Source organism: Somniosus microcephalus, chromosome 9 (genome assembly GCF_052327205.1).
Source record: "Somniosus microcephalus isolate GS21.2 chromosome 9, FLI_Smic_1.0, whole genome shotgun sequence".
NCBI lineage: Eukaryota > Metazoa > Chordata > Chondrichthyes > Squaliformes > Somniosidae > Somniosus > Somniosus microcephalus.
In genome coordinates this window covers 33,789,036-33,811,265 of record NC_140995.1, presented here as the reverse complement: position 1 = coordinate 33,811,265, position 22,230 = coordinate 33,789,036, and the positions used below count along the sequence as shown (strand labels likewise).

The following is a 22,230-nucleotide window of genomic DNA, read 5'->3' as shown; positions in this document are numbered from 1 at the left end:
CTCCATTCGATACGGTCGCTATTGTGTACTGCCACTAATGCCACGCCTCATGAACGAATGTTTAGCTTCCCCCGGAAATCCACCTCAGGCGTATCCATGCCGTCATGGCTCTCCACCCCGGGTCCAGTATTCGTGCGAAGGCATGTGAGGGGCCATAAGACGGACCCTCTCGTGGAGCCAGTGCACCTACTCCACACCAACCCCCAATACGCGTATGTCCGGCACGCCGACGGAAGGGAGGACACCGTGTCAATAAAAGACGTCGCCCCAGCCGGTAACGACAACAACCACGGCAATAGCAGCAACAACGACCACAGCAACTCTTACCCACCCACTACTCTTTCATCACCCCCGGAAGAACATCTACCAACGGCACCCCCACCAACTACCCCTTCAACAACCCTGGCGGCACCCCCGGCAGAGACCCAGGAGGCCACCGGGGACACCCAGCCGACACCCGCGACACCACAACAGCCACGTCGGTCGCAGAGGACTACCAAACCCCCGAACAGACTAAATCTATAGAAGGGGTGAATGTGATGAAATATTCCATTCATCACTGCCTGTGACTGGTTGGTTTCAGGTTCCCCCTTACCATTGTATTGCCTGTGACTGTGGTTGGTTTCAGGTTTCTCCTCACCATTGTATTGTGTATTGGAATGTATGGAATATGTTGTGTGTAGGGCTCCGCCCATACCTGGCCTCTATGTAAGCCAGCTCAGTCTGGCCTCACAGCCAGTACTGCAGACCTCCAGGGAAGATACCTCTCTCCACTGCGTGTTATCTTCTAAGTTAATAAAAGCCGGGTTTTGTTTCGCTAACATCGAGTCTCGGGATTATTGAGGCACATCACTCGGCTTTGAAATTTTCAATTGACCTAGTCTTAACAACTTTTTGGTGGAAAAGTTTTCCAGATTTCCACGACTGTGTGTGTGAAGAAGTGCTTCCTGACATCACCCTGCTCTAACTTTAATGTTATGCCCCTTGTTCTGGACTCTCCCACCAGGAGTTTCTCTCTATCTACCATATCAAATCCTTTAATCATCTTAAAAATCTCTGAGATCACCCCCTTAATCTTCTATACTCAAGGGTATACAAGCCCAGTCTATGCAACCTGTCCTCATAATTTAACCCTTTTAGCCCTGGTACCATTCTGGTGAGTCTGTGCTGCATATCCTTCCTCTGGTGTGACACCCAGAACTTAAGAGTGCTCCAGGCGGGGTCTCACCAGCGCTCTGTACAGCTCGAACATAACTTTGACCCCTTTGTATTCCAGTCCTCGTAAGATAAATTTTGTATAATATGAATGAATATTTTCAGGAAATAACAAAACAATGAAATAGAAGTCTGCAAACATCACCATGCAGTAATTTGCTGCTCAAACCAGTAACCAGTTTCCGGGAATAAAACTAAAATAAATTTTAAAAGCAGCAATCAAATGTAGGTGTGTCTTAAGACAGTAATACTGCGTGTACTTTGCATGAATTTACTTCACCTCATCTATGTACTGATTAAATATGTGTCCCAATATCAGATTTCATATTTACTATATCTGCATGTACACTCCATGATAGAAACAGTGATGTCTAAAAGACTATTAATGACAAGAACCTCTAAACAAGTAGACAGATGTTAGTCAAACAGATACACTATAATTATCAATTAAATATCATCCTTCCCTTTCCGACAGGATTTTTTAAAACACTATTGTACAACAACTTGTATTGATATAGCGCCTTTAACATTCCAAGGCGCTGCACAGGAGTATTTTAAGACAAAAAATTTGACACCGAGCCACATAAGGAGAAATTAGGGCAGGTGACCAAAAGCTTGGTCAAAGAGGTAGGTTTTAAGGAGCATCTTAAAGGAGGATAGAGAGGTAGAGAGGCAGAGAGGTTTAGGCAGGGAATTCCAGAGCTTAGGGTCTAGGCAACAGAAGGTACGGCCACCAAAGGTTGAGCGATTATAATCAGGGATGCTCAAGAGGGAAGAATTAGAGGAGCGCAGATATCTCAGGGGGTTGTGGGGCTGAAGGAGATTACAGAGATAGGAAGGGGCGAGGCCATGGAGGGATTTGAAAACAAGGATGAGAATTTTGAAATCGAGGCATTGCTTAACCGGGAGCCAATGTAGGTCAGCGAGCACAAGGGTGATGGGTGAACGGGACTTGGTGCGAGTTAGGACATGGGCAGCCGAGTTTTGGATCACCTCAAGTTTACATCGGGTAGAATGTGGGAGGCCAGCCATGAGTGCGTTGGAAGTGTCAAGTCTAGAGGTAACAATGGCATGAATAAGGGTTTCAGCAGCAGATGAGCTGAGGCAAGGGCAGAGACGGGCGATGTTACAGAGGTGGAAATAGGCGGTCTTTGTTATGCTGCGGATATGTGGTCGGAAGCTCATTTCAGGGTCAAATATGACACCAAGGTTGCGAACAGTGTGGTTCAGTCTCAGACAGATGTTAGGGAGAGGGATGTCAAAGTACAGTAGTATTAAGTCGCAAATGCGTACACAAGTGCAATGTTTGAAAAATGTGAAATTTTGCACTTAAATATGATTAAAATTATAGCTTTAGATCGTTCAAAGTTGTGCTGAACTATATAACACGAAAGTGAAATGGTTATAGCTCTCTGATGGTAGTAGAGATGAGTACAGTTCAATGCATTAAGTCTAACAACAACCTGCATTTATATAGTGCCTTTAACATAATATAAAACATCCCAAGGGGCTTCACAGGAGCGTTACCAAACAATATTGACACCGAGCCACACAAGGAGATAATAGGGCAGGAAGAGGTTTGAAGGAGCATCTTAAAGGAGGAGAGGTCGGTAGAGAGGCAGAGAGGTTTAGGGAGGGAATTCAAGAACTTACGACCCAGGCAGCTGAAGGTAGGTAAAAGGCAAGCAGGTATGACACAAAAAGGTCGTGGGAAACATATTATCTCCCACAACACTGTCCATCAGACTTCAACAATTTCCATGGCGATGGTGGAAATGGGGCCTTTGTTGCAGTTATCCACAATGGCCCACTCAACACTTCTCATGTTTCCCAATACTAATGCTGCTGCTTAAGGTGTGATCCAACAAAAGGTCACCTGGCATCCTGAGTATGCCTAAAATGTTTCAGGTAGCCTCTAATAACCTCTCGAGAGGTTTGGGGCACTGAGGAATCAGCATTTTGCAGACAACACTGGACAGCAATCTTGTCTTGAAGCAGGCTCTGACCAACCACAATATGCCAAAACATTCCTGATCTCTTGATAAATTTCTTAAAGTTGGCATTGAAACATGCTCATCTTGCAGTACCTTCTTGCCTTTCACCTACCTACAGGATTCCTATAGCTGGACTACTCAAAGAGCAGTGCTTTTAAAGTCAAATTAAAGTGACCACAAACCTCCCCAACAAAGCCGCTGCACGTTTTTGCTTCTGCTGTCAATCCTAAAGTCTCTGAACATCAAAATAAATCATTTTATAAAATAGTCTTATTACTGCTGTAATTATCTGGAAAGTTTTCCTCCTCATCCATTAGTATTATTACCCAAGATTGGCTTCTGCATTCTTCCAGCAAAACCAATGACCTCTTTCTCCAGGTTTTTAAAATGAGGAAAACCTGCAACTGAAGCCTCTTAATAACTCATCACGTTTAATTTAACTGACTGAAGCAAAATAGGTATATAACTGCTTGCACGCTCTCAAAATGCATTTGAAAGAACAAGCTTCCGAAAAACTTCCAAGTGGGCTTGACCATAAAAATGTACTTGTGATGTCTTCTGAGATCCTTGAACACGTTTCCAGAGTTTCCCCATTGCCAAGCAAGGTTCCAAGAAAGAACTACACTTCAAAATTGTTGGAACTAAAAAGAAATCTATACTTGACTGTTCTGGTGAGTAAATTACAAGGAAACGGGTCTTAAATTTAAATCTGTTTTGTTCAGAAGTTGGGGAACATCTGCTAGAATGGGACTGCATTTTTAAAAATATAATAATTCTCCTCCGATTTTTATTTTTGTGCACCATCACTTCTGAAAATAAACTCAATTTAGAGCAGGAATATGTCCTCCTGTATGTTAGGACCTCTCGAGGGTAAAGCTGGTATCATACACAAATGACAGGTTGGAGCCTGTCGTCACACAAATGACAGATTGGAGCCTGTCATCACACAAATGACAGATTGGAGCCTGTCGTCCAACTCAACCTTGCACGGTTCACTAATACAATAAGTACCAGTCTCGCAGTAATAACTTCAATTAGAGCACTGCTAGTGGGCACCGCTGATGGGTTACAGTGCTCCTGCTCTGTAATCAAGGGAAACCAGAGATCTGTGCAGGCGTATTTAAATACATGCAGAGCTCGGTTCACTGGCCTTCGATTGCTGGTAAAATTTCTCATGTAAACAGTTAACTAGAAAGTCAGTTCTTTTTAAGCATTAGGAATATAAAAGGTGTCTCGGAGAACTGCCAGAGTTCTTTAGAAGTTTAAAGTTGCTTTGGTTGATTACACTGCAACCAGCATGAAGAGAAAGTAGCATGTGACTACCTTCTCTCCATGGCCTGACATCTGACTCAAAACCAAGTGCTCATCTTCTATCATTAACATGGGAAATGTTTTGCTGTGACACAAGATGTACAGTATCATACACAGGTGGCAGATTGGAGCTTGTGGACTAAATCATCCTCAAAGTTAATGTGCACTGTAAAAAAAGATGCAAAATTTTGCACTGCGCTACCTCAGGAATGAAGCAGCCTGCAACAAAAAAAAAAATGGGACACTAAAGCTTCAGTTCAGACACAGTGGAGAAAACACTGTTGGACAAAAAGCTGTATCTGAAGATAGAAGACATATGAGTGAGTAAAACTGGGCAGTTTATCTTACTTGAACCGCAAGATTAAGCCTCGAGTCACTAGCTGCTATTTACTGTATATAAACAGCCACACACATTCATACAGATATCAAATATTTTTTAAAAAGCCATGTGGTAGAGAAAATGAGCATAGCACATGTGAAAAGCGAACATTTCCAATAATACAGCCAATATGGTTTCACTTGACGTTACGGTATTTACTATCTCCCTGATAACCAATGTAATATTAGTTGCACAGTATACATTTTAAAGAGATCACAGTGGGTTATAAAGGCACAAGCAGGTTTAAATGTTTTATACATTTAATTTAAACCTGCCTTAAAAACACTCCAAATGAGGAGGATATTTTATCATTTCTACGTCTGTCCATTTTGATTTTCACCATGGGAGATTACCTACCAATACCACCACCAATTTTTCCTCATTGTTGCAGTTATGACCACTGGGATCTGCAATGAGGTTGTGTATCAAAAACCAGAGTGCTTACCATCAGGAAGCTAAGCCTCCCATAAAAGGACAACCGACAGGAAAATGATTTTTTTTAACTATAAAATCATAACTTTCCAAGAATATTTTAGAAACGACCCTAACATGGTTTACTACTCACTGCCTCGACACTAAAGGGTCATCTCCAGCATTCACCCGCTGCAACCCGATTACAAAAAATGAACAATGGTGCTTGAAGTTAATGATGCCTTAAATTCACATAATAGCCACATTCATCTGGAACATCCCAGAACCATCGAAAGAGACAATTTTTTTGCATGCTCATGCTGTTTCAGTCAAACATTCAGTTTTGTTAATATATCAAAGCTGCAGACAATCCAAGCAGGACATGAAATGAAATACTTGAAGCCAAGCAAACAAAGATCCCAAACTAGAACACAGCATTTCATGAGTGTGTGCAATCGCAAATGGACTTCACATACAAGCATACTCACAGGTTTACATTTCTATTTCGCTCATTTCCCAAGCAGCAAACACTCACAGGAAGTAAAAACGTTAAAAGATTAAGCTTTCAAATCCTCTCAGAACTTTGCAATTAGAAGATATTGTTGGCAATAATTAACCTAGTCATGTTTTTCTCCTGCAGTTATAAACTAAGTCCCTCCTGTGCTGAACTTGCCAAAAAAACTTAACTGTATTCTAAATTGGCAGAATGTTCAAGTTTTCATCACACTTAAAGAATTAAATGATCATTTTGAAAGAAAACACGTTTACCAGGGATCTTTGTAATTTTAACATGATTGTTGACTCAATGGGATGCCATCAAGTTACTGAACTTATTTTTGGCATAACCTGCGTTGCTGCATGACGTGCTCATCAAGCTCACTTGTACCAGAAAGTATATCAAATTGAATAAATATTAGATTAACATGAAAGGCGCATTAGTTTCTGTATTGAATAATAGAAGTGTTGACATTTACTTCAAACTGCATGGGAATTAACTGAACCCAGCCTCCTTAATGAAACTCATCGCACTTAATCTGCAGTACAAGCAAACCAAGTGTCAGCATGCTTTTCTAAAAATTACATCGACATGCAAGTTTTAAAATGTGACAGTATTACATTACAGCTAATAAGTTTTATGCATGATACTGGTGCATTGACAGACTGCACTCAAATCCCCAGGCAGCAAGTTTACAACTCTGACCGACAATGGCTTCAGATAGCAAGATATACCTTCACACGGCCAAGGAGGGTGGGGAGGAAGAGCATGGAAAAGAAGGGAAGTCATTGGGCAGGGTACTTTGGGTCATATTTGCGTACATAGCACTTGGTTTTAAAGTGGTCAGGTGAGGGATGGCGGAGAAGACTTAAAAACATTGAACGATGGAAGATATTAGATTTAAAATGGGGCGAGGGAAATAGAAATAATGCATATCCCATGTCTTCTAATTGTAGGGAACTGCCTTATGCACTGGAGTGACATTGTTTGCATGGATATGACAACAGTAAAATAGGTGAAGCCATATGCATATGCAGAAATTGTACACCAGATTTTAGGGTATGTTAGAAATGCCTTTTCTTTTGAATCATGCCTTAGAACCAAACACTTGAAGTGCTACATTTTATGCAGCCTGACTAATTTATAAAAAATTGATTTGCTTACATCATAAACGAGTAAAGTTTCCAGTGATTCAGTTGTAATTTCAACAAAACAAAGTAAACAGTTTTTAAATAACAAACAGATCATTTAAGTGACTTCCTCTTTAATAATACAGGAAACTTTGGTTTATGCGGAGGTTGTATGTCCGGAATACTCAATCTAACGGCAAAAATCAGGAGCCATTTTCTGTAAGTTTTTTTTAGATCTCATTCTTTTTTTTTCCCCCAGTCAGCCACTGCAAGGTCTGCAGCTATAGCAACAGCTTCAGCTAGAGACGTTTGCAGCTGCAGCCGACTCTTTAGAAGCTGTTGCTAAGCAACAGTGTTTGTTGTCAGATACGGAGATGAAAACTTCCGTATGCTTCAACATTAACTTTGTACGTCCGGCAATTTTGATAGATCGGCAACACGCCGGTGCCGGATATCACAAAGTTTCCTGTAGTCTAATTACAGGAAACTTCCGGCACCGACAGGACCGAGCTGTTGCCAATCTATCAAAACTGCCGGACATACAAAGTTAATGTTGAAGCATACGGAGGTTTTCATCTCCGTATCTGACAACAAGCACTGTTGCTTCGCAACAGCTTGTAAACAGTCGGCCCGTACCTTGGAAGCATCTCTGTAGCTTAGCAACAGCTGCAGAGAGACTTTCCAGAGCCCAATTGCTAAAACAAAGCCACAAGAAGAAAAAGAACCTAACAAAACGGCTCCTGATTTCTGCCGGTAGATCGAGGTTTCCAGACATACAACCTCCGGATAAACCAAAGTTTCCTGCACTAGCACACAATGTACGTAGGTACCAGAGGTTACTTAGGAAGGGCCTGAACGTGATCAGTTCTCATTCTGGAAAAGTAATCTTTCCAAGACGGCGAACCTGACATGCGCCAGGTGCCTTCTTAAAAATACCACTAGATTGTGTAGCAGCAATATGAGAAATCTCTCTCTTCACCAGAAGACATCTAAAGAGGTGTCCAAGAGGTGTCATGAATGTGATCCTAGTGATTGCTGCAAGCACGCAATTAAAAAAAACGCACCATCTTCACATTCAAGAAGCACTAATAGAGATGATTTCTAAACACCAGCTTCATCAATTCAAAGCAAAGAAATCACAGAATCTTACCTCTTTAGGAATTGAAGTCAGTCTATTTCTGTCCACATTAAAATGTGTCAGCTTCCGCAACTTTCCAATACTCCTCGGCAAACCCTTTTTAAAAAAAAAAATTATAGCTGTTATGCAATACATCCAAAATCTGTTCAGTTCATAATGTTGTTCAAATATTAAAAAGGATTTTCCAAGTATAAAAAGTTCTTATTTCCTTATCTACTCAAACACTGGAAGTACGATCAAATTTAAAAGAAAAAATAGGGTTTAACTCAAATGATTTTCATGACAGTTTTCAATAGACACATATATTCTCTTAGATATAAATATCTCCTTTTCACTATTGATATTCCAGTGGTCACATCAGCTTAGGAATCATCAGTCTTTGCTCATCTCATTCTGAACTAAATATTTGAAGTTCAAACCAACACTAAACCGGACGCTTGCTCCAAGTTATGTGGATTGCGGCTCATATGGTTATTTTACTTCACAACTCCTCTTCACCAGCATCCAAGTAGAATTTATTGAAATTAAACTGTGCAACTAACAGTTTGCTCCATTTTTTAAAATATTTCAATTCAAGTCAAAACACTGGGTTGCATATTGCTGCGTCAAACAACATTTTGCAGGCAAGTGTTGGGATATCAAATGGAAAATTGGAATCCTGAAGTCCTGGAAGAGTACGGGAGGAAATGTGGTGAGAAAGGCACAATTTTGGGGCAAACTCAAAAGATCTAGAGGGCTGCAGGAAAGAGTCTGGTAAAACTGACCAACTCACCAATGAGGTAGACCTGGCACTCTGACTTCAGTTTCCCCAAATCGTCCCCATAAACCACAACATGAGAATTCCTCACATTGGTGTGCCCTGTACTTGGTTCTTCAACTAAGTGACTCAATAATAAAAAGTACACACAGACACTCAGTTTCCTTTTAAGTGCGGGCCAGCATCCTCCATGATGTTATGACAGCCCATTTCTTCAACTGTGTGAATGTGGACTGAACTACTGTGCAGGATACCTCAAGCAGATAAAATCAAAGACTGAGACAAGATCAAGGAGGAATAAAAACTGATCCACTGCCAACAACTAATAACTATACCCAGCAATCTCCTTACAAAAACACCGAAATGGAAAGGCATGAGATTAGCGTTCCCCATGCAAAAAAGTTATAGGTCTTGCAGAAAAGGGCAAACAACCCATGTAATATTCCTAGCAGTCATCAATATCCCCAGGGCAACCACAATAGAACCTATTGCTGATTGCCAGGGTTATTTACAGGAATCAGAAACATGCCGAGCTGCAATATTTTTATACATTATCAGTATACTAAGCAGTATTAATTATGTAGAGTACCATGACACGGAGTGACGGATGATCAATCAGAAGTGTTTGAGAGAGCCATACCTGGGACTTTTTTAAATTGAGAAACACAAATGGTCATGTTAACAGGATTCAGAACATAGTTACTGGCTCTGAAAGCAAAGTCAGCAATCAGAAGACACCCATTTCCCAATGCTAGACTCCTTGGTTTCATAATATCTAGCTACTTTTTCTAAATGCAATGCACATCTGATAACCGCCACTGCCCAAAACATTAAAACGTTAAAATGAAAACTACCTGATGTGGCCCATGCAAGATCTGAAGGAAGGCCGCCACAGAGGTTATAGACAACAGTCACATTAAATGGTTCTGTGCATTTGGAGTTTTGGTCTAATAATGCACTCAAACAATTGGGCAAGTTCTCTCTCCTCATTCCACCATCCCTTCCTTTCCTTGTGGGGGTGGGGCATGAACCGTTACGTTCCAAAATGTCTGTTAAAAGGTAAGGAAGCTTCAAGGTGTACTTGTGAGTCTCCAATGGTTGTGGGGTTCTAATCTGCCAGGGAGCAGAGCTTTTATTGGTTCCACCAAGTCACGGGCTTGTTCAAGAGTTCTGGCAGGTCAATCAAACAGCATCTGGGTGGACAGCAAACCAGTCTGGTTCAGACACTGGATTACAGATTCTGCCACGGAACATAGGAACAGGTTCAGTTCCATTTTCTAACATGGTAGCCACCAAAACATTGATACATGACGTGTGGTCTCATGCCCAGCCTCCAGGTAACTCCCAGGAGCTCCGAACTATAAAAGGAGAATTGTTTGGTCACATTTTATACAGCACAAATAAACAGTCCCACTATGTCGACTCTCAAGTTGCCACCACCAGAATCCCCAAGTACTGATATGAATCTACAAGCAGGAGAGATGCTCCTTATAGATTTCAATCAATACATCCAATATCCACTCCTGAGCTGTAATACTGTACTCGGAGTCACCCACCATCATCACCACTGATTAGTAGATTGTTAAAGAAAGCTAGTGGAGTGTGCGAGGACCCTCGGGAGTCTGCGAGCACAGTACCATGTAAAAAGGAGTGCCAAAATCCTTTCAAAAATGCCTGGAATGGACCATTGCTTATGATACCATTGCAAAAACTGGCCTCATTTAGAGGCACTTTCAAAGGTTATGGCTTGGGAAGCCTCCGAGGCTGGGTAATTGGCACTCAGACTAGAGATGGGGAATGGGGACTCGGACTAGAGATGAGGAATGGGGGCTTCAGGCGGGGAGAGATAGAGATGGGAATGGGGGCTCGGAAGAGATGGAGACTGGGAATGAGGGCTCGGGGAGAGAGATGGAGACTGTGGAATGGGGGCTCGGGGAAGAGATGGACACTGGGAAAGAGATGGATACTGGGGAATGGGGACTCGGGGGAGGGGGAGAAGTGATGGAGACTGAGGAATGGAGGCTCGGGGAGATGGAGACTGGGATTGGGGCTCGGGGGGGGGGGGGCGGGGGGCGTGAGGGAGAGAATTGAACTGGGCGGTCGGGAGAATGGCGTCGGGTCGGGACCAGCAATTCCTTCAGAGTGGGAGTAGCAGCAGCACTGTGGTGAGCGGGAGCAACCAATAAAGGGGCGAGTGAAACCTGAAGACCTTACTGTGGGTAAATAGTGAAAGAATGATTCCTCTGGTGAGCGAATGGAGAGCCAGGGAATGGAAGCCAAGGATTCACACTGGAAGAATCAAGAGGGAAGGGAGGAGGAAGGTCCTTGAACTAAGGGTTAATAAACCGTGGGATAGTTCACCACATGTGGCTATTGAGGTAGAGACTCAAAATTAATTTAAAAGGGAAGGAGATAAATATTTGAAAAGGAGGAATATAAAAGGATCTGGGGGGAATGGGGGGAATGGGGTTACACTAGAGAGCGAGAGCACAGGGACCGGGGGACGAATGGCCTCCTCCTGTGCTGTAATTTCTATAATTCTACAGAAACTCTCCTTTATCGAGTTCAAGGAGTGGTTTAGAAATGTTGGTGCTGGGCTGAGCTGATTTTAGGACAAAGTGCCCTGTGAGAAGTGCCCCAAACACCGAGCCCACTGCCCGACGTGTGATCTCTTGGTTTGGCTCAGATCGTTCTGTACCGCCTGGTTTTTGATGTGTGAAGTCGAAGCACAGATGAGCTCTGACTGAGGTTCCCAGTTCAGAATTGTCACCGTCACACGGAACTGGAGTCCAAATCTGAGTCTAAGGAGATAGGGAGAGAGAGATGAGGCCCGTTAAAAGTGGCATCAACCGGGGAGCCTGACCACACCTTGTGCAGTGCAGGGTACCTGTGGCAATGGTTTCAGAGTGAATTATCAGCGGATTACAGGGTTACTATTAGTTACAACTAAGAATATCAGGGCACTGCACCGATTACTACCAGTTACACAAGGACCGTCTGCGAGTTATTTATTACTGTTGGTTATGAGGGGAATCGGAGTTTTACCAGTATTATTAGTTATCAACACAATTTCAGTGAGTTAGTATTAGTTACTGGTGGAATCAAAGTTCCTTCCATCTCTGGTTTCCCCTTTGTAAATTGCCCCCCCCCCCCGCCCTCGGTGTCCCCTCTTCTCCCCTCCCCCTCGCCCTCCCCTCTTCTCCCCACCGCCCTCCCCTCTTCTCCCCACCGCCCTCCCTTCTCCCCCCGCCCTCCCCCCTCCCTCCCCTCTCCTCCCCCCCCGCCCTCCCCCTCTCCTCCCCCCCCGCCCTCCCCTCTCCTCCCCCCCGCCCTCCCCTCTTCTCCCCACCGCCCTCCCTTCTCCCCCCGCCCTCCCCCCTCCCTCCCTCCTCCCCCAGCCCTCCCCTCTTCTCCCCACCGCCCTCCCCTCTTCTCCCCACCGCCCTCCCTTCTCCCCCCGCCCTCCCCCCTCCCTCCCCTCTCCTCCCCCCCGCCCTCCCCTCTCCTCCCCCCCGCCCTCCCCTCTCCTCCCCCCCCCGCCCTCCCCCTCCCCCCCGCCCTCCCCTCTTCTCCCCACCGCCCTCCCTTCTCCCCCCGCCCTCCCCCCTCCCTCCCTCCCTCCCCCCTCCTCCCCCAGCCCTCCCCTCTTCTCCCCACCGCCCTCCCCTCTTCTCCCCACCCGCCCTCCCTTCTCCCCCCGCCCTCCCCCCTCCTCCCCCCCCACCCTCCCCTCTCCTCCCCCCCCCGCCCTCCCCTCTCCTCCCCCCCCCGCCCTCCCCTCTCCTCCCCCCCCCGCCCTCCCCTCTCCTCCCCCCCGCCCTCCCTCCCCTCTCCTCCCCCCCGCCCTCCCCTCTCCTCCCCCCCGCCCTCCCCTCTCCTCCCCCCCCCGCCCTCCCCTCTCCTCCCCCCCCGCCCTCCCCTCTCCTCCCCCCCCCGCCCTCCCCTCTCCTCCCCCCCCCGCCCTCCCCTCTCCTCCCCCCCCCGCCCTCCCCTCTCCTCCCCCCCCGCCCTCCCCTCTTCTCCCCACCGCCCTCCCTTCTCCCCCCGCCCTCCCTCCCTCCCCCCGCCCTCCCTCCCTCCCCCCTCCTCCCCCAGCCCTCCCCTCTCTTCCCCCCCCGCCCTCCCCTCTCCTCCCCCCCGCCCTCCCCTCTCCTCCCCCCCCGCCCTCCCCTCTCCTCCCCCCCCGCCCTCCCCTCTCCTCCCCCCCCGCCCTCCCCTCTCCTCCCCCCCCGCCCTCGGTGTCCGCTCTTCTCCCCCCCGCCCTCGGTGTCCGCTCTTCTCCCCCCCGCCCTCGGTGTCCCCTCTTCTCCCCCCCCCGCCCTCGGTGTCCCCTCTTCTCCCCCCCCCGCCCTCGGTGTCCCCTCTTCTCCCCCCCCGCCCTCGGTGTCTCCTCTTCTCCCCCCCGCCCTCGGTGTCCCCTCTTCTCCCCCCCCCGCCCTCGGTGTCCCCTCTTCTCCCCCCCCGCCCTCGGTGTCCCCTCTTCTCCCCCCCACGCCCTCGGTGTCCCCTCTTCTCCCCCCCCCCCGCCCTCGGTGTCCCCTCTTCTCCCCCCCCCCCCCGCCCTCTGTGTCCCCTCTCTCCCCCCCGCCCTCAGTGTCCCCTCTTCTCCCCCCACCCTCGGTGTCCCCTCTTCTCCCCCCCCGCCCTCAGTGCCCCCTCTTCCTCCTACCCTCCGTGTCCCCTGCTCACAGGTGGCTTCCTGGAACTTCTCACACAACAGCTGCTGGTGCGAAACCTCGAACAAAGATACACAACTACAGGAGACCCAAACTTTATGCAGTAAATGCAATAACATTTGTAGAAGGCATATGTGATCATGGTCAGATGACGTGGTCAGAGCATCATGCGATCAAACCGCAGGAATGCCTCCAAGCAGAGTTGGGAACCCTAATTGGGAGTAATCTATCCTTAATTTGCATTGAATTTGCTGCTGATGGTGCCTGACGGCTGGCATTCTCTTGTTGAACTTTCAGCACAAAGGGACCGTTCACCATCTCAGCATCATTCGAAATATAAAACTGTTCGAGTGCTCAGCATCCTGCAGTGCTAGAGTTTCCTCAGCATCGGTCGTCAATGAGACTAGACATGGCCGGAGCTCTTCGGCTTACTGTGCTCATCTAGCTCATTCCGAATAATGTTTAAAATATAGAGCAATGGTTCTTTACAAGTGCGTTTCATGGATCTGAAGCAACTGTGGCAAATGGTGCATTATGTTTCAGTGACAGTTATGCAATAATCACAAGAACATTGACAATTGTGAATGGACATCATTTTGCACAGCATTTAAAGATTTTGGCAGGTGTTAATGCCAGTTATGTATGCATGAGTTAGTGTAGAGTGGCATATTTTGGTCAGAAGAATGAGGAGGCCACCTACTGCTTGGTCTGAGCAAAGGGGATCTCGGGGTACAGATACACAAATCACTAAAAGTAGCGATGCAGGTTACTAAGACCATAAAAAAGCAAACAAAGCACTGGGTTTCATTTATAGAGGAATAGAATTGAAAAGACAAGTTATGTTAAACTTGTACAGAACCTTGGTTAGACCACACTTGGAGTTGCTGTGCACAGTTCTGGTCTCCATATTATAAAAGGATACAGAGACATTGGAGAAGGTACAAAAAAGATTCACAAAGATGATATCAGAACTGAGAGAATATACTTATCAGGAAAGACTGGGGCTCTTTTTGAGAGAGAGAGAAGGCCGAGAGGTGACCGGTCTTTAAGATAATGAAACGGTTTGGTCGGGTAGACAGAGAAAATGTTTCCACTTGTGGGAGAGTTGAAAACTAGAGGTCGTAAATAGAAGATAGTCACTAATAAATCCAACAGGGAATTCAGGAAAACTCTCTTTACCCAAAGAATGGTCAGAATGTGGAATGCACGAGCAGAAGGAGTAGTTGAGGCAAATAGCATAGATGTACAGGAAACTCTCGTTTAAACGGCACCTAAATATCCGGAATTCTCTATTAACCGGCAAAATTCTCACTCCGAAATCAACACCTCACTAACCGGCAATGTTGCCGAGTCCGAGTCTCCCGCGGTGGCCGAGTTAGTCAGTGGGGGTAGTTCTTCAAACTGCCACTACTCGGCTTCTTGGCGCTGTCGGAAGTCGGAACACCTCAATACCCCTATAACAGGAGTCTGACTCTCCCACGCTGCCGGTAGTCTCTTCTGATCCGCCATTTTACAGGGGTACTGTGTGTCTCCCACGCTGCTGGTAGTCATTGCATTGCATTACCCTCAACTGGCAGTACTGTACTTAATCAAGCATCTTCCACCATCCATTTCACACAACATTCTGTAGGTGAGTACCCATTACTGTATACTGCACATTTCTTGATTTTTTAATTTTTCTTTGTTAAAAATAGCCTCGGTAGATAAACCCTCTCCGTCATCCGGAATTTTTGATCAACCGGCAACACGCCGGTCCCGTTGGTGCCGGATACCAAAGAGTTTCCTGTATTTAGGGGGAAACTAGATAAGCAGATGAAGGATAAAGAAATAGAAGGTTATGCTGATAGGGTTAGGTGAAGTAGGGTAGGAGGCTCGTGTGGAGATTAAACACCGGCACAGGCCAGTTGGGCCGAATGGCCTGTTTCTGTGCTGTAGACTCGATGCTGCAAAACCAAACCACATTAAAGTGACAACATTTCCAGTGTCATTTTGCCTCAACTGAACTGGGGAGATGAAGGATGGGGAGAAGACAGACACAGAGTTTATTCTGAAGTTACTGATGCAAGCTCAGCAAGAATTATTAAATGGAAATACTGACCACCAGCTGATTTTCTGTGAGTACAAGCTCCGTAAGGTTTCCACATTCTCCAACTGCGTCTGTCAACTGAACCAAACGATTTTGATCGAGCTTCAGAATGGAAAGCTGCTTTAGTTTTCCTGCAGGAAGGGGAGGGGAAAAATTAGAAAGGAAACTTCTGCATGACAATTTATTAAGCAGTTATTTTGCCTCTGAATTTGTTTTAAAATCTCATCTCTCAGGGAAGGTGCCGAAAGAGGTTTATACTTAAATGAGTCAAGGTCAGAAATGGCAGTCCCTCCAAGTACAGTAAGATTTATAAGCTCTAACAGCACAATACAGCATTAAGCTGAATTTTTTTGGACTCAGATCGATAGTCATTAATTTAGTTCTAATCATAGTACAAATAATGTTATGATCTTCATTAGTTAAAGAACCAAGATGTTTGTCTTGGGTTTATACCAGTTAGTGGAGATTATCAATCAGAAGTGCCTGCTTAACTGGATAAAGGAAATCTCAAGTAGGAGCAATCCCTTTAAGGGACAATGCACAGAAGGAGGGAGCAAAGTCCAGCCAATCTAGACTTTTCTTGTTTCTGAGAATAAAATTCACTGGTATTTTCTTTCTAAACCAACCATTCCAACTGGGAGTGATCTGCTCCCAGGCCTGTTCTGAAATAGCTACCAGAGTATGAAACCACATCCTACCAGTATGTGTTACAATGCAATAGAGAAAAAGCTTTCAAACTGGTACTGCATTTATGTCGCTCACTGAGCGGCAACCAAGGAACCAGGAAATCAAAGCAAAGTAAAACTGACAGATATACTGCAGACAAAATCAGCAATATATCTCAAAGATGACTGGTGAGTTTGGAGGGAAGCAGCTTTTTTTCAAACAGGTTTATACTTAAAATAAAACACCTAAAGAGATAGTGAGCACCGTAAGTTCACAGCAGGTTTAAGTTATATGTCATCCAAATTTAGTTTAACTACAGTGATATAAATGATCATTCCCTAATACAAGCATGTTGTTTTATTTCTATGCCACTTTATATTAAGGTACCACATCAGAAGGTAGGGCTACCTCTGAGGGGAGTGCAGTCATAAATGAGGGGCAAATTACTTACCCCTATAAATGAGGCAATTATCTATAGTTGCACTGGAGTGCTGTAATCAACATCCAGGATTGGACTACTCAATATAGTGAGAGCTGCCCGGAGAGGCTCGCAGTGGAGGTCACTCAAGCAAGTATTCTCAAGCCTGGAGATCCACCTTCTAAAAAACTGAAGGCAAAGCTTATTAGGACACAATTACAGTTTGGTGCTAGTTTCTTTCACATTTTATAAAGCCGGATGAATATGAAAGCGCTGTGCTTTTCCTCAGTGTGTAACCAGACATGGAATTTTACAGGACAGAAAGTGGCCAGTCAGCTCATCGTGCCTGCAGTGGGACTCTCACACAGCTCCACCGCTGACAGACATTTCACACAAGTGCTTTATGCTTTACTGTTTTCACCAAATTGTCTCGGGAGCAATCTCCCAAAAATCTAAAGTTTCACCTCTTGGGACAAACTATTTAAAAATAAAATCATCAGAGGGAAGGGGAAGAGGGAAGAAAGATTTCAAAATGTATTGGCATTTAAATTCTTGAGAACAGTGTCAAATTAAAATAAAATATACATACAGATAGCAGACTTCCCTAGGAGATCAAAATATTCTTCCAGAAGACAATATTTCCCTAACTGATAGCTCTAAAAAAAAAAAAAAATGTAATCGGAGGAAATAAACTTGGTGAAAGCATTTTAAAGTCCTCCCATACATACCACACCAATTTCATGAAAGTGAACCTACCAATGCCATTTGGCAAAACTTCCAATTGATTCTGTGAAACCAGCAGATCAGAGAGCAAGCCAAGACCACTAATCTCGTCAGGGAGTTTCTCCAGTTTATTTTCAGACACATCTAAACACAGTAAGTTCTTCAGGTTTCCAATTTCCTGTTTTAATTAAAAAGAAAAGAGAACTCATGCCCAAACATGAAAAGTTTAGTGGTGAAGCACACTGCGGAGAAGGGCAATTTCTCTCCCACTGATTTCAAACACTTTCAAAGCTTCTGTGTTTGTATTTGTAGTCAACCGTTTCCAAAATTCCAAAGTGGTAAGCAGGTACTTAATAGAAGTTTTTATTAACTTAGCATCCAAAAGACTAAGCTAATGAGAAGTGAAAAGGAATGTTCAACTAACTAAATATTAAAAGATTAGCACTTCTCAATTTCTTTAGAAAACACATAAATTAAAGTTTGTATGTTAAATACACCTGCACATTTGGTGAACATTTACTTCAAAGCTTCTTTAGCTATTAGAGTAGAACTCATCCATCAGTGTTTGTCCAATAATAACTGCATCTGAATCATAGAACCAAATAGCACAGAAGGAGGCCATTCGGCCCATCATGCTTGCGCTCGCTCTTTGAAAGAGCAGTTGCGCTTCGTCCCACATCCCTGCTTTTTGACCGTAACCCTGGAAGTTCTTTATCACAGGTACCTGTCCAACTCCCTGTTAAAATTATTTATGGAATCAGCTTCCACCACTTTTGAGGTAGAGCGCTCCAGATCCTGACAACACAGTGAAAAAAAATTCTCATCTCCCCCTAGATCTTTTTCCAATGATTTTGAATCTACGGCCTCTAGTTCTTGAGCCACTTGCCAGAGAGAAAAATATAAAAATTACAAATACTGTCTGCATGTACTTCCCAACTTCGCCACTTGACTTAGTTATTTTTGTCACACTTTTTGTGTCAACTATTTTTAAATAACAAATTTCTATGTCACATTTAAAATGGAAAAAAGTCGTCACTCAATGTGCAATGTAACCACCAGGTTGTGCTACTGGGTTCCCACAATTCCCTCAAAAAGCTTTCAACATTTTATTCCATCCACATTTAAAATTGAACCTGGCTATGGAACTTCTCACACACATTATGCAATCACAGGTCACTGTATAGCAGCTTTATCAGCACTCTGTGCTAGCTTGACTGCCATCTTGATTTTTCAACTCAACTTCCGTAAGTCAAGAATGAAACAGCACATCAATGGTTTTATTTATTTTTCACTACTTTTTTTTTTTATAAACGCAACAATATTCATATCTTTCTTCCGTTTTATTTAAAAATCACTTCTCTGCAGTGTCATTTGGGTTCTCCAGCTATTGGTCCCAATGGCTGTGTCTCTTCTCAGACGGCTGACTGCTAACTCTCTTTCCCATTCCAGTCAGCACCCAAATAGCTAACTTTTGAACACAACATATTTCAATAAAGCGTAAAATCTATCTCGTTAACTTCTGAAGTTTCGGCGGCCTCATTTTGCTCAGCTGCCCATACTCCTCTCTGGGACGTGGCAATACTCGCCTGGTACTCACTTTGGCAGCAGTACGCCGTGAAACCCGGCACTTTCCATTCCATCTCGGCAACCAGCTGAAACTCTCCAGATGACTTACATAGACACAGTTGCCCATGACCCAGCCCGCTTCTTCTCACCGCTGCTATGACACTGGGGACATCTGGGCATACCTTATACGATAGCGTTCACCCAAGCCCAGCCGCCCGTGAAATGAGCAGCATTTCTCTTTTTAGTACTCCACCCACCTACTTAGAAGCTGCTGCACTTCCTCCCGCCTTACCAATAAAAGAACAGGACTTGTTTCTAAAATTCCCTCCCCCAATCAACCACCTTTTCACTTTAGAACCAACCCACGACCTTCTCCCCCACCCCCCCCACCCGGCAGGATTTTTGTTTTGCTAATCCCCCTGCCCACCACTGCAAACAACCTTCCAAATGTGTCTCCTCCCCATTTCAACAAACATTCCCTTCCACGGAACAGCAAATCCCTCTCCCCACTTCCACGGCAACCTTCCCACCTGTGAAAGGATCGCAAAAGGCCACCAGGTTCTTTCAGATTTCTGTATTATACTGTATTTATTGACTCAGTAGTACATTATTTCCATTGCTGTACAGCAAGAATAATGTATTTGTCTAAACACAAGCTCTGCTTTCCATTGGGTAGTGGTACTCTCAGAAATTAGGACAAGGGTTCCTTGGCCGTGTTAATATCTATAGGGGGTCACCCAGAGAGAAAAAGTTTGAAAACCTTTAATAGAGAGCTAGATTAAAATAATTGTGCTCCAACAGCTAGGTACATTTGATTCTTGTGAAGGCAATGCTCCATGATACCTTGGGAGAGGAAAACAATTGTCCCCTCTAACCTTGAAAAGCAAGCCTATTTTTGACTGAGGCAACCATGGAGATGCTCTCAGTAGTACTCGCATATCCTCCTGTCTAAAATAGTACCATAGAATCACCAATGTAAAAATGAGGAGGTAGTAGCGATAAGTGGTAAAGATGATTACAGTAAACTGAATTATGATGACCCTTTTAAATCTCCATAATTCAAACAGCAAGCATTTCAAAACTTGGAATAAATAAAGTAGCACTAGGTTTTCATGGCAAAACATTAACGTAAATGTGCCAGCTTTTCAGCCTAAGCATTCTCAAATGGAAATACAGATGGACAATAAATCAAAGGCCTGGATAAGCAGCACTTAGAAGTGTTAGGGCCAAGATTAAAATTGTTATTAGCTAAATGACAGCAAAAAGGCAGTACCTGAAAAATCAAAAGACAAAGACCAGGACAATTCCAATAGAAAAGCACCATTAAAGCATTGGGGGAGGGGGGGGATGTGGGGGGAGGGGAAGACAATAATTGCAGAAAAAGGCTTACCGCAGGCAGTTCCACCAGTTGGTTCCCGTCCAGCCACAAATCCTTCAGGTTTGAAAGTGATCCAGTAGTTTCTGGCTACAAATAAAAAAGGTTAAAAATTCACTAATCACTGCTATACAGCCGTGAAAATTGTACTGTTCACTTCACATCAGAAACATTCAGAAATTAAAAACAATTTTTTTTTTACTGAAATACCTCAATTTTTTCTAAAACACTATTTAACCAGTCAGTTTTTGGCAAATATTCACAGTAAATGTTAATCATTGAATTAACAGCTCCATCGTTCCGAGGACGAATGTAGAATTACTGACTGACAATTGACTTGAGGATTAGATAGGTCGAGAATGCAGCCGAAACACAGCACTGGAATGGAGACTGAAGAACAATGCAAAACTGGGGGCTCGTTTGAGGCCATTTTGATGGAGGGGTGACATTTACCGTTTTAATTTTTCACATTATGCTTTAAAGAAGCTGTAAACAAATGTGAACACTACTGTTATGGCGGGAAAAGCAAATAGTCCCTAAAATTGGTTGAACTGTTACAATGGCGATGCATCTCTTGGCCCCGTTTGTTTCTGGAAGGGTTACAGTGGACATGGGAAGAATAGTAGCGCTATCTCAGCCAATTACTTCACATTTAATGTAAATCAAGTGAGCACTACACAATCAATCATTCAGGTACCACACAAACTAAAAATCGAACCGCTCAACAACTTAAAGATCCATAATCTGGACCAATTGGCAAAGACCAGCGATAATTATTTTCGGTGTTTCCTATTTTTTTTTTTTAAACATTGGTTTTAATGGAATTCGGAAAATGATTAATTCAGTTAGCTTCTAAACTGTATTCGGAATTAGCCCACTGGAATAAAGGACTGTTTCACAAATGTTCTGAAAGAAATATCGGCCTCGCCAAAAAAAAGTAATCCTTGTGATCTTAACAGAAAAATCTATTCAACTGAATTGCACCACATTCCAAAAAGCTACAGAAAGGTTACAGCGGTACACTTACTGAAGTCTGAGCTGTTGTTACTATTCCCTAAGCTAACAGGCAGCAAGCACTTTTACACAGAAATTTCCAATGCACGTTATGCAGCGGGATGTCAGTGTGGTGTTTTTAGGCTTTACTCTGATACTTGTCTTGTGCTCAGCGTCAAGGACCACTCCCGTAGTTGAACTCTTCGTTCTCTACGCACGGAAAGTGTGACTTACCCACACTTTCCGGTACCGTAACATCACCTGGGGGTCAAGTAGAAGCCAGTACAAACTGGACGGTTGGCACCAGGGCAGGACCGGGACTGATGTCCTAGGGGGGAGTGTTTGCTAGTGCTGTTGGGGAGGGTTTAAACTAAAATGGCAGGGGGTTGGGAACCTGTGCAGGGAGACAGAGGAAAGGGAAGCAAGGATAGAAGCAAAAGACAGGAAGGAGAAAAGCAAAAGTGGCAGTCAGAGAAATCAAGGGTTTAAATCAAACATGGCCACAGTAAATAATAATTCTAAACGGTCTGAGTGTGTTAAAAAAACAAGCCTGAAGGCTTTGTGTCATAATGCGAGGAGCATTCGTAATAAGGTGGATGAATTAGCTGCGCAAATAGATGTAAACGGATATGATATAATTGGGATTACGAAGGCATGGCTCCAGGGTGACCAAGGCTGGAAATTCAACATCCAGGGGTATTCAATATTCAGGAAAGACAGGCAAAAAGGAAAAGGAGGTGGGGTAGCATTGCTAGTTAAAGAGGAGATTAACACAATAGTAAGGACGGATATTAGCTCTGATGATGTGGAATCTGTATGGGTAGAGCTGAGAAATACCAAGGGGCAGAAAACGTTAGTGGGAGTTGTATACAGGCCCCCAAACAGTAATGCCGAGG

At 44.4% G+C, this 22,230-nt stretch overlaps 1 protein-coding gene across 6 annotated transcripts in view; it reads right to left on the bottom strand.

Moving 5' to 3' along the window:
* Positions 1-22,230, bottom strand: part of lrrc1 (leucine rich repeat containing 1) — a 231,750-nt gene that overhangs the window by 85,802 nt on the left and 123,718 nt on the right. For all 6 annotated transcript variants that reach the window (XM_085996510.1, XM_085996508.1, XM_085996509.1 and 3 more), the window contains 4 exons: positions 20,357-20,431; positions 17,434-17,578; positions 15,606-15,724; positions 8,087-8,170 (listed from right to left, as the gene is read on the bottom strand). In XM_085996510.1, the coding sequence (XP_085852636.1) occupies positions 8,087-8,170; positions 15,606-15,724; positions 17,434-17,578; positions 20,357-20,431 (423 nt within the window). The remainder of the gene's footprint in view (positions 1-8,086; positions 8,171-15,605; positions 15,725-17,433; positions 17,579-20,356; positions 20,432-22,230) is intronic.